Raw genomic sequence first — 21,243 nt, 5'->3', positions numbered from 1 at the left:
TTATTTTATACTATCCTAAAAACAAATATTAATATTTCCAAAGTACAATGAAATATGTTATAAAACTAGTTGAACACATCCTATGAGCTCTGGTAATTATAATAATTGGAAGCAAGGTAAAATTTTGCATTTACTGTCCTTACAAGACAGCCAATATTTTGTAAAGGCAGCATTATTACATAAATAATTTGTAATATATTAGTTGCTTCGCCCACAGCCTCTAGGGGAGGTTGAGCAAATAGCCTAAATCCGCCCCAGGATAAATTCTGACCAATATTTTTTGTAACCTCCAGCTTCAGACCAAAAAAAAATTACTATATAAACCATAATATGAAAATAATAAACAATATTAAAAAATTTCTTTATGTATGTCCATTTTATTTTTATGAAAAAATTTTTTTAATAATTTTTACGTAATCTTAGAATTGATTTTGTTATGTTATAGGCTATTTGGTTTGGGGTTGAATAAGAGGGTGACTTTTACACCCCCCCCTTTTAAGACTAATTAATGAAAGCCAAAAGTGTTCTAAATAGATGCCATAAACCAATGCAAATGAATGGTACTTTCACTATATTGTAGCAACACTGAATGTGTGTTTGATCCTGAATTTTGACTGGATTAAGTTAAATTTGCATAACATGCTTGATGCCTTTATAAATACTCATAGAGTATTACAGAAATAGGAACCTTATTATATGTTGGTGTTTTTTTACAGATTATTTCAAAAGCCAAGATATTGCTTCTACTTTTGTGATCATGTATTTGTTTGATATGTCAACAAAACATAATAATTGTTATTTATTACTTTTTTCATTTTGTGAAGTGCTGTATATCCCCCATTGAACTATACCTTTTCCCACAATTGTCCTAGATACAGTAATTAATTAGTGACAGTATTTCCTCTCAAAGCATACTGAAGTGTTCCAGATTTTTATCCAGACTTTTACTCAATTAAAGGGATTGATAAACATTCTTTTTACAAAAGATATTTGTTGTTTTCATCCAGCATCAAATCTCAAAGATTTTTTTATTGGTTAAAATGCGTTTAATAAATATTTAGTCTAAAACTACTCCTAAAGTTGGTTTATTCTATCAAAAGTAGAACCAAATTAGTCAAGTGATTGTCAAATAACAAGTGGACAAAGAACTTAAATTCTTCTTCCTTAAATAGATGGAGAGTTTTTAACATTTTGAAAGATATTTGAAATAATAGATTCCACTCCTTACACTCCAATGCATTCCGTTGAAAATTTAATTAATACATCTCTCCCTTAATTTCTGAGAATAATATGGTAAAAGTTAATGATGCCAATTATTCCGAATGCACGGCTGTCTGAGATTAAACACTCAGACAATACATTTGTCATGAGTTTAGAATTGATTAAAAAGTTGCAGATTGTATTAAATTAAATTTACAATGCAAGTATAGCTTTTTAGAAGACAGTTTGGTTTTAACATCCAATAAAGTTCGATCCTTATATTATCTTTCTATTAAAGAAACAGGAACTGTTTGTGTGTATGTTTGTATGAAAAGGATCTTGCTAACCTCTGAACCCTCCCAAAAGAAATGGCCCTTAGAAAAAAAATAATAAGAAAAATATTAAAAATGCCACTAGAGATTGTCACTATATGACTTTGGGCTTTCCTTCCTACAAGGTTGCTGTAACTTTTAAAACTAGATAGGAAGGGTGTCAACATCTCCTTACCCCACCCCTCCTCCCCTAGAGGCCTCTGAGGAAGTTTCCGCTAGTTTTATTTTTATTAAAGGAACACTACATCATAATTAAAAAGGTCTGAATAAAAATTTGATTTCTAGTTTATATAAAAATATCTAATAAACGTTAGTAATTCCTAAAAACTCAAATTATATTATTCCATTTTAGCATCTATCTACCTTCCTTCTGTAACTACTTTTATCAATTTCCAATGTAAACTTGATATCTTTATAGTTGAAACTACATGTGAATAGTTCATTTATAGCAACCTATCTACAAAAATCTTTGTATCCAAACTAATGATTATAAGATCCAATTTGTCCAAGGAAGTAAAATGTATTAATGCCATTGATGTAGGAATTAAATAAGATCAATCTTTAAACCATCAAAACTTTTAGATCTAGAGCATAAAAGTTATAAAAGTATCTCTGGGATTTTTAATTAGAAATTTCAAATGTCTACTTCATATAAAAAAGAGAAATTTATTTTGATCTTTGGGAAGTAGAAAAGGATATTTACTGTTCTAGGATTGATGCCAATTAATATAGGTAGAAAGATAACTAACAATAGAAGTATTTGGAATAGATATTTGTTTGTTGAACTTTTAAATGATATTTTAAAGCAAAGATTAGAATTTCTGTACTTTTAAATCTGGCTAAATTCTTTAGTATACCAAAGTAACAAGTTGCTTCACCTTAGCATCTAGTTAGCTTTGGGGGAGGAAAAGAAAATAGCCCAAACAAAACCAAGACATTTATAAAGGTTCCTGTAAAGTACAACCAATTGGAACCTGTATTTTCTAGGATCTTAAAAAAATATCTTTCCTTCAGAACACAAACTAATAACTTTCAATTGCAAAGCTTAAAGCTTCATTGAAAAAAAAAAAAAAAATAACGTTTCGACGTGGTAGAAACAAACATAAACATCCAATTGCTTTAGAATAATAGAATTGATGGTCTAGTTGGTATTATATCTACTATATAGTAGGTGGATGGTTGGGTGTGCAAAAGAATGGAAAAGATATTCTTACAGTGTGTATTGTTATGAGAATAGCAAACATTCTAGAAATTTAAAATGTAATAAGTTCTTAAATAATAAAGTATGATTCATTTTTTTTTAAGTGCAGCTACTCTACAAACACTCTACAATGAACATAACAGTTCAATTATAATATACTAGCAGCTACGCCCCTAGAGGCCTCTAGATGCACTTGAAAAGTTGGAGTTAAATTTTTATTTTAAATTAATAGATAAAAAGTAAATTTTTTTTGGGTGGGTTTAATATTTTTCTAATGGCAATTTTTCTTGGGAGGGAAGTGGCAACCTCCTCCAAAATAGTTATAAACACTCCCAGGACCTATGAGAAGCTACTCTGTAAAGGAGGACCATAACGGTTCAGTGCTTAGCAAGATCAGACAGACGGAAAATATACAAAGATTCTGTTACTCTATTAGAAGGATATACCTTCTTGTTCTATATGACTTCAAACTTCACAAATACAATTAATTTTTATTTAAACAATCTTTGGATTAAAAGGCTAATTATATATTTATTTATTTTGCTGTTTTGTAAGAAATACAATGCTATGAAAGGAATTTATCTTATACAAGAGTAATTAAACAGAACATATTGTTGATTGGCTTTGCTCCAAATATTGGGATAAAGGTCTGGGAGGAAGGGAGGGGACAATGGATCTAAAATTCATATTTCTGACAGTCTTGGACTTTGGGTACCAGAGCACATGCAACTTTTATAATTTTGGCAAATTTCAAAGACTTTGGGTACTAGCGCAAAGAATGCCGCTAAAACAATTATTCCCAAAAGCAGACGACTCTTACTGAACTAACCAATACAAATACCAGCAGACCATTGAAAAAAAATTCAAAACAAGTTTATTTTGGTTTTTAAACAAAACAGTTTTCTTTTAAGAATGGGTGGGATAAACCACAAATTCTACTGTGATACTTCTGTAACTATCCATTCTAATCAACCCCTTGTCAAATATGAAAACAAACCCCAATTATGGTGTCAGTACTAAGGTCATATATCTTATGATAAATTACAGACTATTCACAGGAAAATAAGACATCATAATCTAATGTTAAATACTTTTTTTTGTGTTTAATAATTTCTTATTATACAAATAAAAAAAAAGATTGCTAAATTTTTGGAATTTTCCAGATATATCTGGTTTTGTAGATATTAAGTTAAAACTCTAAAATTTTATTAATTGCCTATTGTCCCCTCCCTTTCTTCCTGGATAAAGGTAGATGGATAAAAACACGAGTAGATAGATAGAATTATCTCCTAGAAAAGTAATACAGAAAATTTTACTTGGTTTATGAGTGTTGTAAGGAAATTCACAAATAAAGTCTGTACTAATAATATCAATCTAAACAGCTATTAATTTATCTATCTATTCATATATCAATCTATCTATCTGTTAGTATATCAATCAATATATCCAGGAATTTATTCTGTAATTATAATTATTTTAACTTTAAGTATAAGAGTATTCACATCTGCTTATGTTACCTATCTATCTTTCTTTCTATGAATTTATCTATCTTTTAATCTATCTACTCCATATATCTATCTATTTATCTATCAATTATAAGTATTTCCAGTATAGGAATTTTCACAAACAACAAGTCACTGCTCATATTAACTATCTATCTATCTATCAATCAATTTATCTATCTATTAATCTAACCTGCAATCATAAGTATCTCCAGTATAGAAATATTCACAAACAAATTTTTTTCTCTTATTATCTATTTATTTATCTATTAATCTAACCTGCAATCATAAGTATCTCCAGTATAGGAATATTCACAAACAAAGTTTTTTCTCTTATTATCTATTTATCTATCTATGGATCTAACCTGCAATTATAAGTATCTCCAGTATAAGAGTATTCACAAACAAAATCTCTGCTCATATTATGACATAGTCCATTACTGAAAGAAAATAAATTGATTATTCAATTTTTGTTTCAATATTTGTCCAAAATTATTTGCATAGGGGATAATTCTGCAATTAAAATCTACAACCCTTTTTAAACCAAAATTTAACCTACCTTATGCAGTAATATTAAAAATTTGAATTAAGGGACAAGAAGACAATGGACAATAATTTAATGTGATATCCCAAATGATGAAAAACTAAATTTTTCCTTTTGTAGATAAAATTATTATTTAAAAATTCAGACATGAATTAAATTAGTTACCCAAAGTTTTTATGCAAATTGAGTTTTGGGTACTAGTGTAGTATACAAATGGCTCCTTTATATCTGTTATATGTCCTTATATCTGTGTAGATATATAACTTTCTCTTTGTTAATCTATCTATGTAAGAACTTACTAATTACAACACATTTTCAGGTTTTTTTATCTCTCTAAAAATATATTGAATTATCTTTCTTATCACCTAACTATTTATATACATACTTGCATAAGAATTGGTTTTTTAAGTAATGACATTTTCTGTTCATCTTACAATTTCCTGAGGTCATCATGTCACAGTGCCTTCGAAGGTGCTTTGACTTTAGTGTCAGAACCTAAATTGGGACATAGTGCATTTCATTACCCTAGGTTAGGTAACTTCATTCCACTTTTCAATAAAATCTAAAATGCAGCGGTTTTTGAGAAAATCAAATTTGAAAATTTCAAGTTCAATTTTCACCCACTAGGAGTTACCGCATAATCATGACAAGAAAAGCAAAGATTATTTATTTAAAATTTTGAATAACTTTGCTTTTATAAAGTCAGTCATAAAACCTCTCTATATAAGATTTATTTAAGGCTGAATTTCCGTGACCTTTGCAAAGCAATTGATAAAAATGGCCATTAATTAACTCACTTCAGGAGTGGTTTTATGAAGAACTTTATAAAAGCAAAGTTGTTTAAAATTTTAAATAAATAATCTTTGTTTTTCTTGTCATGCGGTAACTCCTAGTGGGTGAAAATTGAACTTGAAATTTTCAAATTTAATTTTCTCAAAAACCGCTGCATTTTAGATTTTATTGAAAAGTGAAATGAAGTTACCTAACCTAGTGTAATGAAATGCACTATGTCCCAATTTAGGTTCTGACACTAAAGTCAAAGCACCTTCGAAGGCACTGTGCATGTATCTGTCTATCTAAATATCTATCTATCTACTTACTTGCATAAGAATTGGTTTGTTAAATCATGGCATTTTCTGTTCATCTTACAATTTCTTGTTTCCCTCCTAAAATAGACATTTTTATAAGTGAATATATTCGCACTAGGGACTTTGTATTTAAAGGGTTAGAAAAGACCTAAAACCATCCCAATATTTAAATCTGGAAATAAAATAGCCTAAAACTATCCTGGGACATATGTAAAGCTTCCCTGATAAAGTTATTGAAATCTTAAGCTATAGACAATAAAAAACACCTAACTATGTATTGTTCATTCTCTCTATTTTAAAGCTGTTCTATTTATCTATCAATCTATTTATCAACCAATCTATCTATCCATGAAACTATGTGTCTCAATTCCAAACACGTTTTCATCTTTAAACTTTTATTTGGACAAAATTAAATTTGGAAAAGTTTCAAATTACACTTCATTTTACACTGACAAAACATGGACATGTATTCCGAGTGGTAGGATATTTGGTTGTCTATTTTTTCTTAAGAAATTACAAATATTCATGAAGGATTATTGCAATTTTTCCCAGAGTTTTAAATAACGTTTTCTTATTTGTAAGCCTAACAACTTGTATTTTGTGAGTGAACAAACGTTTCAACCTCTAATTGTGATCTACAAAATTGGTACATTTATGTTTCATCATTGGAGATACAAATCAATTCATCAGCCTTTGTCGTAACCCTAATGGGTTATCTCTGGATAAGAAGTGTCATTACTTTAAAAGCAGAATCCAGATTTGAGAAGGCTACTAAGTTCTAAAGCCTCAGAAAGACAAACTCATTATAAAAAAAGTTTCTTTCTTTACATTTTGCAGCCCATTTTCTCAGTGAATATTTCTTTAATTTAACAAGGCTCTATTCATTAAACAGTTGTAAAGTTATATTTCCCTAATTTAACTAGGCTCTATTCATTAAATAGTTGTATAGTTAAATTACCTAGATTTAACTAGGCTAAATTAATAAAATAAATGTGTTATATTCCCCTAATTTAATTAGGCTTTATTTACTAAATATGTTTACAACTAGTCATATTCACTTACTCAAGAAGGATCTATTCATTAAATAGTTGTAAAGTTATATTTCCTTAATTCAACTAGGCTCTATTCATTAAATAGTTGTAAGTTATATATCCTTAATTTAACTAGGCTCTATTCATTAAATAGTAGTATAGTTAAATTACTTAAATTTAACTAGGCTAAATTAATAAAATAAATGTGTTATATTCTCATAATCTAACTAGGCTCTATTCATTAAATAAATGTAAAGTTATAATTCCTTATTTTGATTAGGCTGTATTTACTAAATAGTTGTAAACATATTTTCCCTTAATTTAACTAGGCTGTATTCATTAATTAGCTGTAAAGTCATATTCACTTACTCAACAAGGCTCTATTCATTAAATAGTTGTAAAGTTATTCATTCAATAGTTGTAAATATATATTTTCTTAATCTAACAAGGCTCTATTCATTAAATAGTTGTAAAGTTATATTTCTTTAATCTAACTAGGCTCTATTCATTAAAAGGTTGCAAAATTAAATCTTTAAGTCTTTGTACAAATTTATTATCATTTAACTATTTGAACTTACCTGATATCTCTTATAATTTTAGGTAGAACTGATAAACTATTAGTAATAAGAATAATTTTCAATAACTGCTTCTCTATAATTAATTAATTTGTACTTATTTATGGAAAATGAACTTTTTAACAAACAAAAACATCATTGCATATCATTCTAAACTATGTCAAACTTGCAACTTCTAAGTTTAAGGTGAAAATAAAGTTTAAATTTTCTCTCTCTTCATTTAAAAATTAAATTGACACTCAAGATTAAAGCAGAAAATTTTCACTAATTTTCCTTTCATAAAGTTCAATTGAGACCGGTTCCATGACCTTATTATATTATAGTATAACAACAGAATTTTTATTTGAAAATGTCTGATATTGTAGTTATATACTAATACCACTAATGGTTTTAGAAACAATAATTAAAAAGGAGCTCAAATACTAAAATTGTACTGTAATTTATACTGGTCCTAAAATTTTAATAAACACCTTCCTCATTTTTTAGCTTAAAATCTTAGGGAGACTTTTATTACAACTTAATTGGGATTTACAAACTAGCATTTTCAAATATTTTCACCAATGATTAAATTTTGTGTATTATAATATTTCATCTAAATTATTGTTCCATTTCTGTATAAATGTGCTGTAAAGTTAAAAGAAAATCTTTCAATTCAATTAAAATTTACATCTCTAAGATATTGCTTCTTGAAGTCATATAAATTTTAGGCTTAGGAATTATTTATCTACAGCATGACCCTCGAAAAAGTATTCTTAAGCATCTCCAGCCCTTATTTCTCAATGAATTATTAAAAAATGCATATGTCCTTGTTCTCCATAGTATTCCACGTAAGTAGATATAAAAATATTTTTTTTACCTCCATTAACACCGGAGATTTTTAGAGCTAAAGTTTTGAAAAAGTGACTGAGAAAAAGAATTTTTTTTTGTTTCTCTTATTTTTTGGATGGTTATATTATGTTTTTCTGGCAACTGAATAATGAGACACAAAGAAAAACAAGTTAACTAAATATTTCTTTTTTATTCCACCAAAAAATATAAATTTTTAATGGCAAAAAATACTACTGAATGAATTGATTATTTGCAAATTTTAGGTTATTTATTAACCCTTATTTATAGAAAAGGATTAATTATGACAGTTGCTCCGCCTACTTTTCTGACATCTCAATTATTTAATAGGGGGTAAATTAAGCTTTTTAGACTAAAAAATCATTATGTTTATTTTTATTTTCTTTATAACTTTTTTGTTATTAAAGTTAGGATTGTGAAACAAAAACAATTTTCCTGCTATATTCATAGAGATTTATTTGGTTTTTTAATCTTAAACAATTTTGCCTAATAAGTAAGTTTTTCAAAATATCATTAAACTAAAAAGACTCAAAAAATATGTGTAAAAAAATGCTTTTTACTCAAAAACTTAATTTTTTATTTCATTTTTGTATAAAGTTTCTGCTAGTAACAAAAATAAAAGGATTTCTAGCTTAATTTTGCTAAAAAAGTCGTTTCATGTTAAAAGTTACTTTTTCCTCAGTCACGTTTTCAAAACTTTAGCACTAAAAATCTCCGGTGTTAATGGAGGTAAAAAAAAATATTTTTATATCTACTTACGTGGAATACTATAGAGAACAAGGACATATGCATTTTTTGATAATTCATTGAGAAATAAGGGCTGCAGATGCTTAAAAATACTTTTTCGGGGGTCATGCTGTATCTGTTGAATTAATTATTGAAGTTATACTTTAAAATAATTATATCAAATATCTATTTTTGTGTCTGTCTATCTATCTAATCATCAATCTGACTATCAATTATACCTGCTAACACAAGTTTCTTGTTCACAAGCAAAAATGTTATTAGTATCTTCAGGGCAAACTTTGTAATAGTCACATCTCTTTAATAACCTGAAAATAAGAAATAAATAAAGGATATTGAAAAAGAGAGTTAAACAAGAGAGAATTTACACACAAAATGTTTTCATTTCAGTAACTTTTTCAACTAGCATAATATTTTCTTAAAAGAGGGTGAATTAAAGAAAGAAAGATAAAAGCGAAAGATATTAAAAGGGAAAGTAAGTTATATGAAGAGAAGAAAAAAAAAGAAAAGAGAAAAAGAAAAATTCTGAGAATTTGGTAGAGAAAAAGAAAAGAACAGAACTATTGTATAGACTATTAGTAATGCAATTGTTGTGGTGTTTACCACTGATTGATTGTATAAATACACAAATTATCTAGGCTCCTCAGAGGTTAATGGATAGTCAAATTGGCTAATTGATCTTTATTTCTGTAATCTTTTATAAGTGTAACATAATCCCATTATAAAGTAGTAATCTGTAGCCAAAAATCTTGCTAACCGTTGAACCGTTTTTAATGTGGGTTTTTAACCCTCCAAATGAAAAATAAAACCCCAACCCCTCACTCCCCCAAAAATTAATTTCTTTACAATTTTTTAAAACTCAAATTGAAAAAAAGGTTGTGAGACTTTTCCCTCCCACTAGAGGCCTATATTGAAAAATACAATATTATCAGATATCATATATACAGACAGAAATATTTTCACCTCTTGTCAAGAGGATAACAATCAGAATCTTTTGAACAGGATAATTCTTCTACCAACATCTAAAATAAAAAAATTAATACATAAATACATTTTTTTCAACAAAAATCAAAACAATTAATAAAAGATAGAAAATGAGTTAAATATTATATTTATTAATTTCTCAAATATTTATGTGTTTCAGTTTGGTTAAACCTTTATCATAAAGAGTAGGAAAAAGAAGATGAATTTTTGTTATAGAACAAAGGTATTTTAAATAAAAGTTTTTTAAGGAATTGAAAAATTAACTTTTAACAAAATAATTGATGAGGATAAATATTAAAAAACTGGACAACTTTATGTTAATTTAAATTTCAACAAGTTTAAACTGTAGACTTGTAAAAAGTTAAAGGTAAAAAGTATATTCAATTTAAAGTTTAGGGCTAAAGGAATTTTTACAGATGGTTGAAAGTTGAAAATTTAGATAGAAAGAGAGATATATCAATTGAGTTCTATCAGTTCATAATCTGAATAAAAGATCGAATGATTCATTGTTAGATCAATCACAATAATTATTAATAAATGATAGGGTTGGGCCGGATACTTTTTTGGCCGGATACCGGATACCGGATATCCGGCTAATTTCTAATGCCGGATATCCGGTTCTGGCCGGATATCTGGCCAACGTTCGATATCCGGCAAATTACTGGTTATCCGGCCGGATAACCGGATATCCGGCGTAAAAAAACAGCCGGATTTCCTGTAACCAGATAGTTTTAATATCCGGTATCCGGCCAGATATTGAAAAAGACCGGATATCCGGCCGGATAACCGGCCAAACCGGATATCCGGCCCAACCCTAATAAATGAATTACTAGATTCATTAATAGATTAATTAATGGATTTATTGATAGATTGATAGACAAATAATAGATTAGGTGTTTGATCAATCAATTGATGGATATTTTATTCATAGATCTTTAGATGTATAGATATTATAACACTTACCCTGTCTGGAATAGTACAAACAGAATCATTTAAAGCAGAACACCCAAAAAACTCCAATTCAGAACCATTTCTCCTAAAACAGTAATTCATAATATAAAGTAAAATAATGTCCATAAAGATCTTACAATATTTTTCTTTACAGTGCCTCTTGAATTGAAAAGTGAATTAAATGGATAAATTTGTATTGCAACTAAAGCATACACACTCAAATGTAAAGGTAAAACTATTACTAAGGATAAAAAACTATAGTAAAATGACAATACAGTAGCAGGTTAGCATTATCTGTAATTCTACAGTCATATTATGGTATTAAACATCTATAATAACCACTATTAAAAATTGCATTCCAATGAATGCAATTTTTTGCAATACTAGAATCAAACACAATAGTAATGTATTAGACAAATGGATGAATACTTTATAATAGATATAAAAAAACTAAGTTGTACAACATTTACTTTCAAAATATATATAATTGTTATTTAATCTCTGTAAGGTTTTGACTATGTTGTAAATAAAAAATGACTAGGGGAAAAATCCAATCATATAATTGAGAAACCAAAGAGTAAAATGCACTCTCATTTAAAAATTTTCTGAGAAAATAGAATGTTTAAACAATTTAGTTCAGTTTAAATTCTAAATATTATTATTATGGAAATAATTCTATAAGGCTTACTTGATAAATCTTTTCAATAAAAGATAAAATAGATAAAATTAAGGTAATGATTAAGTTTGCAATGTCTTTGCAAGAATAAGAACAAAGACTAATTGTTCTTGCATTGATGTTTCTTTACCTGACTTCACTCCAGATTTGGGTACAGAAATTAGGTTGGGACAGACACCATTCAAAACAAGAGGCCCAATCACACATATCTAGATAGATAGACAGAGATAGAGAGGAAGATAGCTACTTAGATGGATAGTTAGAAAGGTAGATTCCTAGATTTGGGTACAGATTTAGGTTGGGATAGACACAACTCAAATTCATATATAGGTAGATGGATAAAGATAGATAGGTAGGTAGATAGTTAGATAGCTACATAGATAGACAGATTGAAAGCTAGTTTTGGGTACAGAAATTATGTTGGGATAGATACCATTCAAAACAGGAGGCCCAATCACACATATCTAGATAGATTCACAGAGATAGAGAGGAAGATAGCTAGTTAGATAGATAGTAGATAGATTGATTGATGGATAGTTAAAAAGATAGATTCCTAGATTTGGGTACAGAAATTAGGTTGGGACTGACACCATTGAAAACATGAGGTCCAATCACACATATCTAGACAGAAAGTAAGGTAGATATCTAGATAGATAGGTAGACAGCTAGATGAATAGGTAGGTAGATAGATTGAAAGCTAGATTTGGTTCAGATCAGGTTGGGACAGACACTACTTAAAACATGAGGCCCAATCACTCATATCTAGATAGATAGATAAGTAGACAGCTAGATAGCTAGTTAGATAGATAGATTAATTGATGGATAGTTAAAAATTTAGATTGCTAGATTTGGTTACAGAAATTAGGTTGGGACAGACTCAAAACAGAAAACCCAATCATATATATCTTGATAGATAGATACATAAAGATATGTAGTTAGCTAGTTATATAGACAGTTGAATATGTAGATGATTGGTAGATTTAAAATCTACTAAATAGATATCAAATAAGATATTTCTGAATTATTTCTGAATATCTACCTATTTTATACATACATTATCTACCTATCAATCCATAAGGGTGCCAAATGCATTGTTAAACTGTCTTTGATAACTTGCAGACTATTCCTATAGTTGTTTAATATCATGGAATGACAGTATAACTATTACCCAATAAATTATGGTATTGATAAGTTAAAGTTATGTTACTTCTTAACTTTAGAAACCAATTGGTTGATTTTCCTTTCTTACACCAATACAGTGCAGAGGAAGGAAATCAACATGTATGTCAATTTTCATAACATTACACCATTTTTTTACACATTTTTGTTTTAATAATTTCCAATTTATTTACAATTTTCATGATAAATCCTGTAACAATTTGGTAAAATTAAAAGCATACCAACTATATCAATTTATAATTATATCAATGAAGAATTTAAAGATGCCTGTATTGAAGCAATTTACAATATAGTCTAGATGTCTACACAATTTCATGAACAAAATTTTATTAGCTCTTAGTAGAGTTGCAATGCTCTCCATATGAAATATCTTGGGATTGAACAATGATTTTCTCTGCTTGTTTTTGCCATGATATATCATATGAAAGTGAATTATCAATCTATACTTGGTTCCTAATGCTTTACATTGAACATGTTTTACAGAACAGTTGCAGATAATTATTGAATTAATCCAAAAGGACTGTCTATAATACCTATCTAAACATCTATCTATCTATACCTGTATGTTCTCTCTCTCTAGAGTTGTACAGGTAACATGACTGTCCATATTATCTATCTATCTATACCTGTATGTACTCTCTCTAGAGTTGTACATGTAACAGGTCTGTTCATAATATCTATCTATCTATACCTGTTTATACTCTCTCTGTAGAGTTGTACAGATAACAGGACTGTACATAATACCTATCTATCTATACCTGTATGTACTCTCTCTAGAGTTGTACAGGTGACAGGACTGTCCATAATATCTATCTATCTATCTATACCTGTATATACCCTCTCTAGAGTTGTACATAAAACAGGACTGTCCATAATATCTATTTATACCTGTATGTATCCTCTCTAGAGTTGTACAGGTAACAGGACTGTCCATAATATCTATTTATACCTGTATGTACCCTCTCTAGAGTTGTACAGGTAACAGGACTGTCCATAAGGCCAGACTGCAGTTCCCTTTTGGCTGGCATGTACACTAAAAAAATGAAAATTTGAAGAATTTTGTTTTCTTACTATTCATTCTCTCTCCATACAAAAATGGTCCATCTATTCAAATATGTGTCTATCAATCAAACAATCTATTTATCTGTATAAATATGTCTCCATCAATCAATCTATCTATCTATGTTCCCCATGACTGATTATGTGAGACTTGGTATGTTTATCAAATTGTATTATCTATTTATCTATCCATCCATCTATCCATCTATCTATCCATCCAACAATCCATCTATCTATCTATCCATATTCATCAATCTATCTATCTATGTTCCCCATGACTGATTATGTGAGACTTGGTATGTTTATCAAATTGTATTATCTATTTATCTATCCATCCATCCATCCATCCATCAATCCATCCATCCATCCATCCATCCATACAACCATCCATCCATCCATCCATCCATTCATCTATCCATCTATCCATCCATCCATCCATCCATCCATCCATCCATCCATCCATCCATCCATCCATCCATCCATCCATCCATCCATCCATCCATCCATCCATCCATCCATCCATCCATCCATCCATCCATCCATCCATCCATATATCCATCTATCTATCTATCTATCAATCCATATCCATCAATCCATCCATCTATCTATTTATCCATCCATCTATCTATTTATCCATCCATCTATCTATCAATCCATATCCATTAATCTATCTATCTATGTTCTCCATGACTGATTATGTGAGACTTGGTATGTTTATCAAATTGTATTATCTATTTATCTATCCATCCATCTATCTATTTATCTATCTATCCGTCCATACATCTATCTGTCAATCCATATCCATTAATCTATCTATGTTATTTTCCCATGACTGATTATGTGAGACTTGGTATGTTTATCAAATTGTATTATCTATTTATCTATCCATCCATCTATCTGTCTATCCATATATCCATCTATCTATCTATCTATCAATCCATATCCATCAATTTATCTATCTATGTTCCCCATGACTGATTATGTGAGACTTGGTATGTTTATCAAATTGTCAGAAACTTTAGTCCATTGTTTTATGTTTCCACAAATGAGCAATTCGTCATAAATATTCTTATAAATTACATTAGTACCCAAAGTTTTAAAAAATTATCTTACTCATTGGCTTATAACCTTTTGGATACTTTAATCAAATGGTAGTTTTAAGCTAGTAGGTTTCAAACTTTTCAACCATTGATTTAATCTACAGGAGGGGTAATATTTGTTTATCATCATGTTTATCAATTTATTGTCTATTGTATTATCCCTTAAAATATGGTTGTCTTAATTATCATCTTAAGGACCTTTTACCCAAGAAGGTAGGGGAAATTGGGCTATTTATTACACTAGTCCCCAAAGTTTTATTGTATATATTTTAGGACTTTTATCGAATTTTGATAGGTTGGTTCATTAAGTTGAGTGTCCAAAATTTTTAACCATTAATTGTAATTATGAACAATTTTGTGCATTCTTATGAGAAATGTACATAAATTCATCAGCCATTGTATTATCCCTTTAGATCCTTTTACCAAATTATCATGAAGTAAACTTTAATTATTTCGGCCATTTATTAGATCTTCAATATTTCTATTCTTAATATTTAGTTGTAATGTATGACACACATTGTTTTTATCTTTGGTTTATAGGATTTGCCCGAAGTTTTTTCTTAAGAAATGTATTTTTCATGTAAAAACATTTTATATTTTCACAAGAATTTAGCAAGGATCTAAAGGGATAAGACCGATAAATTAATGTACATCCTCAATGAAGATACACAAAGTTACCCCTTCTGTAGATTGCAGTTGAAACGTTTGGACACTTAATGAATAACCAATTAGAATTAAATAAAAGCGCCCAAAGTTCTCCCTGAGAGTTTGGACAAAAAGAAACAATATAAAATAATAAAATAGTTTAAGAAAGATTTTTTTACAGCAAAACTTCATGAACAAGGGATGTAGATTAAACAAGGATGACAACATCCATATGTAGCGAAGCTCAAAATTTATTGATATTCAGGAAAAAATAATCTTTTGAGTATGGTAAAAAGACATAAATGAAATAAATCACAAAACCTTTTAAAAATGTATAATATCTTTTTAAGCATTAAGCTAATAATAAAAACGTAAAATCTAGGAATCGATCTAGCTCCCCAACAAATTGCAAGTCTTTATCAAACTTGGTAAAAATATGTATAATGTTGACTTAATTAATCCTTAAAAATTCCAGCGGTTTATCTTGAACAGGAGTCGAAAAAATCAGGAAAACTTTAAAAACTAGGAATCGATCTAGGAACCCAACCAATTATCATTTCTTGAAAAAACTTTATAGTAATGAGTAAAATGTTGACTTAATTAATCCCTAAAAATTCCTTATTATTCCTTAAAATTATCTTGAACAGGAGTTAAGATAATCATGAAAACTCGAAAAAAAACTAGGAATCGATCTAGCACCCCAATCAATATACAAATCTTAATAAAACTTAGTAAAAACATGTAGGATGCAAATTTACTTAAATCGGGAAAATTTCAGTTGTCTGACTTGAAAAGGAGTCGAGAAAATTACGAAAACAAAAAAATCTAGGAATCGATCTAGCACCCCAATTAACAAACAGATGGACTAAACAATATATTGATTAGATGCGCATATGTCATGGGAATTTTCACTAAAAATTCAGCTGTCTATCTTTAATAGGAGCCGAGAAAATCACGTTTCCCCCACTCTGTCTCAGACAGATGGACGGCCGGACAGACAGACGGACGGACATTATAGAATAGCTTCGCTACTAATAATGGAAAATCAAAATAAAATTTATTTTATATAATAATAACTGTTTGAATTTGACTCTAAACAAAATAATGTTTAAAAAATAATATGCAAAAAGAAAATTAAGAAACCTTTTAAAAATGGGTATTTTTGTCTTTTTAAGCAGACTGACTTACTGAAGGTTGACATACAGACAGGCAAAGTGAATTATAGAGTAGATTTGCTCCTAAAAGAAACCTACCTAACGCCGTAAGGTAGACTAGAGACATGCTTCTAAAAACTGCCACTGCCATACACAGACACAAATCATCATCCAAAGTAAAAAATCAATAGGACAAATCTAACAAGTCTTACCTAGCGCTGTAAGGTAGACCAGAGACACGCTGCTGAACACTGCAACCGCCATGCAAAGACACAGGCCGCAGCAGACAATCCGCTCGGGGCCTTCCATCACTAACTGCCAGTTTAGTTTCAAGCCAAATTTAGCAACATGCTTCCTCATTTTCTAGCTTATAAGCAACATTTAGGGTTAGCAGGTTTTTTGTCTATAATTAATGGCCAAAGGATTGATTATAACAATAAAATCATTTCCAGTTTGTCTTCGAAACCAGTTAATATCCGCTGAATGAGAACCGGTTCTCTGCTATACTGGAAACTCACGTACAACATCGTACTACCGAAAATTTCCGTGAATATTAAAATAAAAAATCATAAAATTAATACCAGTTTTGTTGACCCGTGTCTTTGGCCCTTCGGGCTTACACAAATGGTTTGGTATAATCCTCTTAGAAATAGTTTTGAAAATTTAGGCGCTCGGCTCCCTACCCTGTCTAGCCGCAGCGCTCGGCCCCCTTGCCTGCCTAGCCGTAGCGCTGGCTCCCTAGTCTATAACCTAACCTAAACTAAATAGTTGTTCTATAACAGAGTCATAGTTCTGTCGAGAATTGAAAAAAAATAGGATAACACCAATGGTTTTGATCTTATAACTTTTTATTTTGATATCTGCGGAGAGCTGTTTATAATACGCTGCGATTGATAAAAATGAATTTAAATTTGGCTTTCCTAAGTTCAGATTTATTTTAAATAACTAATTTTATTTTTTCACATTTAAAATTTGGTCTTATTATTTATATTTCCATTTTAACTTTAGATATTTTTGTATCATTTCACAAACAATTTGATGAAAGAATTTTTGCATTTATGGTGGTTTTAGGCCATTTTATTATTCTACATTGTTTTCTGAAAAAAAAGAATTAGGTTATTTGTTACTTTTTAAATCATTTCCATACACAGTTTTAGGACTTCCAGACAAAGAGACTAATATCAAAGGTTAGGTTATTTATCAGTTTAAACACCAAGGATATTAGGCAAGTAAACAATCAAAAGATAACCAAATCGTTCACTGTACATCCTTTGTCTTGATGTCCAAAGTTTGAAAATTAACAAGGTGGCACCTCTTTTAATAATTATCATTCATAATACAAAATTTGGTGCCTGACATAGTAGAAGAGCAGTAACTAGATTAGATTAAAAATTTAACAAACAAGTGCAACAACCTTTTTAGGGCCAAAAAAGGTCGTCATTATTAATATATCAAACCTCTTAAACAGCTGGAACACAAAACCTTAAAAAAAAACATCTTTTTAAAATTTGTTCATTTGGTTGAATTATAGTGAAAAATAACAATAATATCTAAGACAGAAATGTGTAAGCTTCCAGGACAAATAAAGCTTTAAAAATGTCTTAAATTATGAAAAAAATATTTTATTTAAAATATATCACAATTTGATAATTCTTATATACAGGAAATGATATAGTTTTTTTTTATTAATTGTTACAATTTTAGATGCTTAGCCACTTTATGTTTAGCCCTTCTTAGAAAAACCACGTGCAAGCCTTTTTCTATCTATCATAAGAAATGGTTATTATTGTATTATCTTCTTGTAAATAATGCTTTATAACAGCGGGATTTATATGATAACATTCAATAATGGGGATTGATTGATAGATACATGTGATTAATAGATAGATAGATAGATCAATGATTAGATAGATTAATGAATAAGTTAGTAATAGAGTAGTAGATGGATATATAGATTGATTGATCTATTGCTAGATGGATAAGTTTATCTTTTTAATTTGCTTATAATGTTATCTAATAAAATTAAAGCATTAGACAAATAAACAAGGATGACACAATCCATAAAAGCGAAGCTCTCAAATCAGAAGGAAGGACAAATGAAAAATCACTCTTGTAGAGTGTCACAACTTAATAAGCAGAACTTTAATTTCTTAGTCTAAATGAAATTGCCTAAATATAGGATAGAGTAAAAAATCATATTATTTATTTATTATTTTAGGTTTTGTTTATAGAGTTGAGTTGTTTATAATACTACCCTATTGTCCCAAGAATCATTATTTCAAAAATCAGATAAATATAATAATAAATTGATCATATCATACGAAATAATGTTAAAAAATCAGCATGTTTTTAAAGGACGTACGGACTTTCTGATGGCAAGGATTATAAAGTTGCTACGCTTTCTAAATTGTACCTAACTATCATAGGAATCATCATGTAAAGTTTGAAGTATATAGGACAAGTCTAACATGACTATTTTAATAATTATACCATACAAAAATAAATGTTGTCAACATGTTAAAAATAAGCATGTTCTAATTTTATGTACGGACATTCTGGTAATGATTATAAAGTTGCTACACTTTCCTAATTATAGCATAATATAGAAATCATCATGCAAAGTTTGAAATTGATAGGTCAATTCTAACATGTCTTAAGTCACGAAATATTATGTAGCAGATAATGTTTCTAAATCTCCAAGTATATCTAACTAGCTAAGAAGTGTAAGCCAAACTTAAACCTAAGAAAACCTAAATAATATTTATATGGTAGGTAGTGTCACTAAATCTCCAATTATATACAGGTTGGGGCAAATAAGACCGGACAAATTCTAACTTCTATACAAATGAACATAAAATCGTCAATTTTAAAGATTTTATTGAATTTTAAAAACTGGCAAGCAAAATAGGTATATGACTATTAGATTATTCATTAAAATCGCCGCCAGCCTCAATCACCGCCTTTAACCGCCCCATGAACCGCCTGCAGGCCCTGGTCACCATGTCCTTGTCAAAACTGGCGAATTTCTCCTTGATGGTGGCAATGAGGGAGGTCTTTGTTGTATAGGCACCTCTATTGGTGCATGCTTCAAAGTAGCCCCAGGCCCAAAAGTCTATTGAATTAAGATCGGGCTGCTGGGAGGCCCCATTTCCGTTGGAACGCGAGTAACCGCAGGATCCAAATTCACCCAACTTTAACGCTACCCTTTGACACGGAGGCTCTTATTTGGACCACAGTTGAGCTGGAACGACGTTCTATACCTTTTTATAAATGGCATGAAAATTCAGCTAGAGTTGTCAGCGCAATTCATAGTCTAAAATTATTTTTTAAGTTTCTTATGGGTCTCTAACGTCGAGAACCGAGAAATTTTCACGATTTCACAAATTTTTGATATCTTAAAATCTGCCACATTTCACTTTGCCTGAGTACTACAGCCAAGCCACTTTATATAGAGAGCTCTAGTCTTTTCAAGTGTCTTATTTATGTATATAACAGTATCCCCAGCAAGTTGCATAACTCTACCTCATCTACAGATGGGCTGAGATCCGATTTAGTGGGCCCTAGTCGAGAATCCAGATTATTCCACCGGCGCATTTCGAATCTGCCTTGTTGAACATAAGCGCGGCCAGCTCGGAGCACGAGCCCATCTTCGTCCAAAGATTTTTTTGTGCTTAAAGGTCATTACCTAAGCTTTTTATAGTGGGGTCAAACGTCCTGATTGGTCAAGTAGTTTTGGTGCTATGGCCGTTTAAAGTTTGTCCGGTCTTATCTGCCCCACCCTGTATAACTGATTGAGAGGTGTAAGCCATACTAAAACCTGAGAAAACCCAAATAATACATATTTATATAGCAGGTAATGTTTCTAAACCTCTAAGTGTATCTAACTGCCTGAGAGGTATAAGCCAAACTAAAACCTAAATAATATCTATATTACTGGTAATGTCACTAAATCTCCAAGCATAGGCGTCCAAGGGGGGGGGGTAATGGGGCGATTACCCTCCCGAAACGATTTTGGGGGTGCACCCTCAAATTTTTTTTCATTTTACCCCCCCCATTTAAAGTTTACCCCTACCTTGGGGGTGCAGTAGGCACCCCCAACCATTTAGGAGGGGGTATTTACCCCCCCCCAAAATAAAAAATCTCTAATAAAAAAATTTTTGGGGGGGGTAAACTAAATTTACCCCTGCCAACAGATGTCAGGGGGGTAATTAACCCCCCAAAGCAAATTTTATCCCCGGGGTAAAAATTTTGGGGGGGGTAAAAATTTGCGGCGCGCTTCGTGCGCCATTTTACCCCCCCCCCCCAAACACGAATTACCCCCCACCTAAAAAATTTTTACCCCCCCCAAAATAAAAAGCTTGGACGCCCCTGTCTCCAAGTGTATCTAACTGCCTGAGAGGTGTAAACTAAACTAAAACCTGAGAAAAAAACC

The 21,243-nt window shown here is 30.1% G+C and overlaps 1 protein-coding gene across 1 annotated transcript in view; it reads right to left on the bottom strand.

Moving 5' to 3' along the window:
* The window catches only part of LOC145314992 (uncharacterized), an 80,011-nt gene extending 62,840 nt beyond the window's left edge, over positions 1–17,171 (bottom strand). The window contains exons 1-8 of the mRNA XM_080155061.1: positions 17,024–17,171; positions 13,803–13,886; positions 11,805–11,883; positions 11,011–11,083; positions 10,027–10,085; positions 9,285–9,371; positions 5,880–5,945; positions 4,601–4,675 (exon numbers count right to left, since the gene is read on the bottom strand). Of these exons, the coding sequence (XP_080011187.1) occupies positions 4,601–4,675; positions 5,880–5,945; positions 9,285–9,371; positions 10,027–10,085; positions 11,011–11,083; positions 11,805–11,883; positions 13,803–13,886; positions 17,024–17,171 (671 nt within the window). The remainder of the gene's footprint in view (positions 1–4,600; positions 4,676–5,879; positions 5,946–9,284; positions 9,372–10,026; positions 10,086–11,010; positions 11,084–11,804; positions 11,884–13,802; positions 13,887–17,023) is intronic.
* Between the last annotated feature and the right edge of the window lie 4,072 nt (positions 17,172–21,243).

This window comes from Acartia tonsa, chromosome 3, assembly GCF_053477335.1.
Source record: "Acartia tonsa isolate MP-2025a chromosome 3, ASM5347733v1, whole genome shotgun sequence".
In the NCBI taxonomy this organism is placed as follows: Eukaryota; Metazoa; Arthropoda; class Copepoda; order Calanoida; family Acartiidae; genus Acartia; species Acartia tonsa.
Note: the sequence above shows the minus strand (reverse complement) of the source record. Positions and strands in the feature narration are given on the sequence as shown.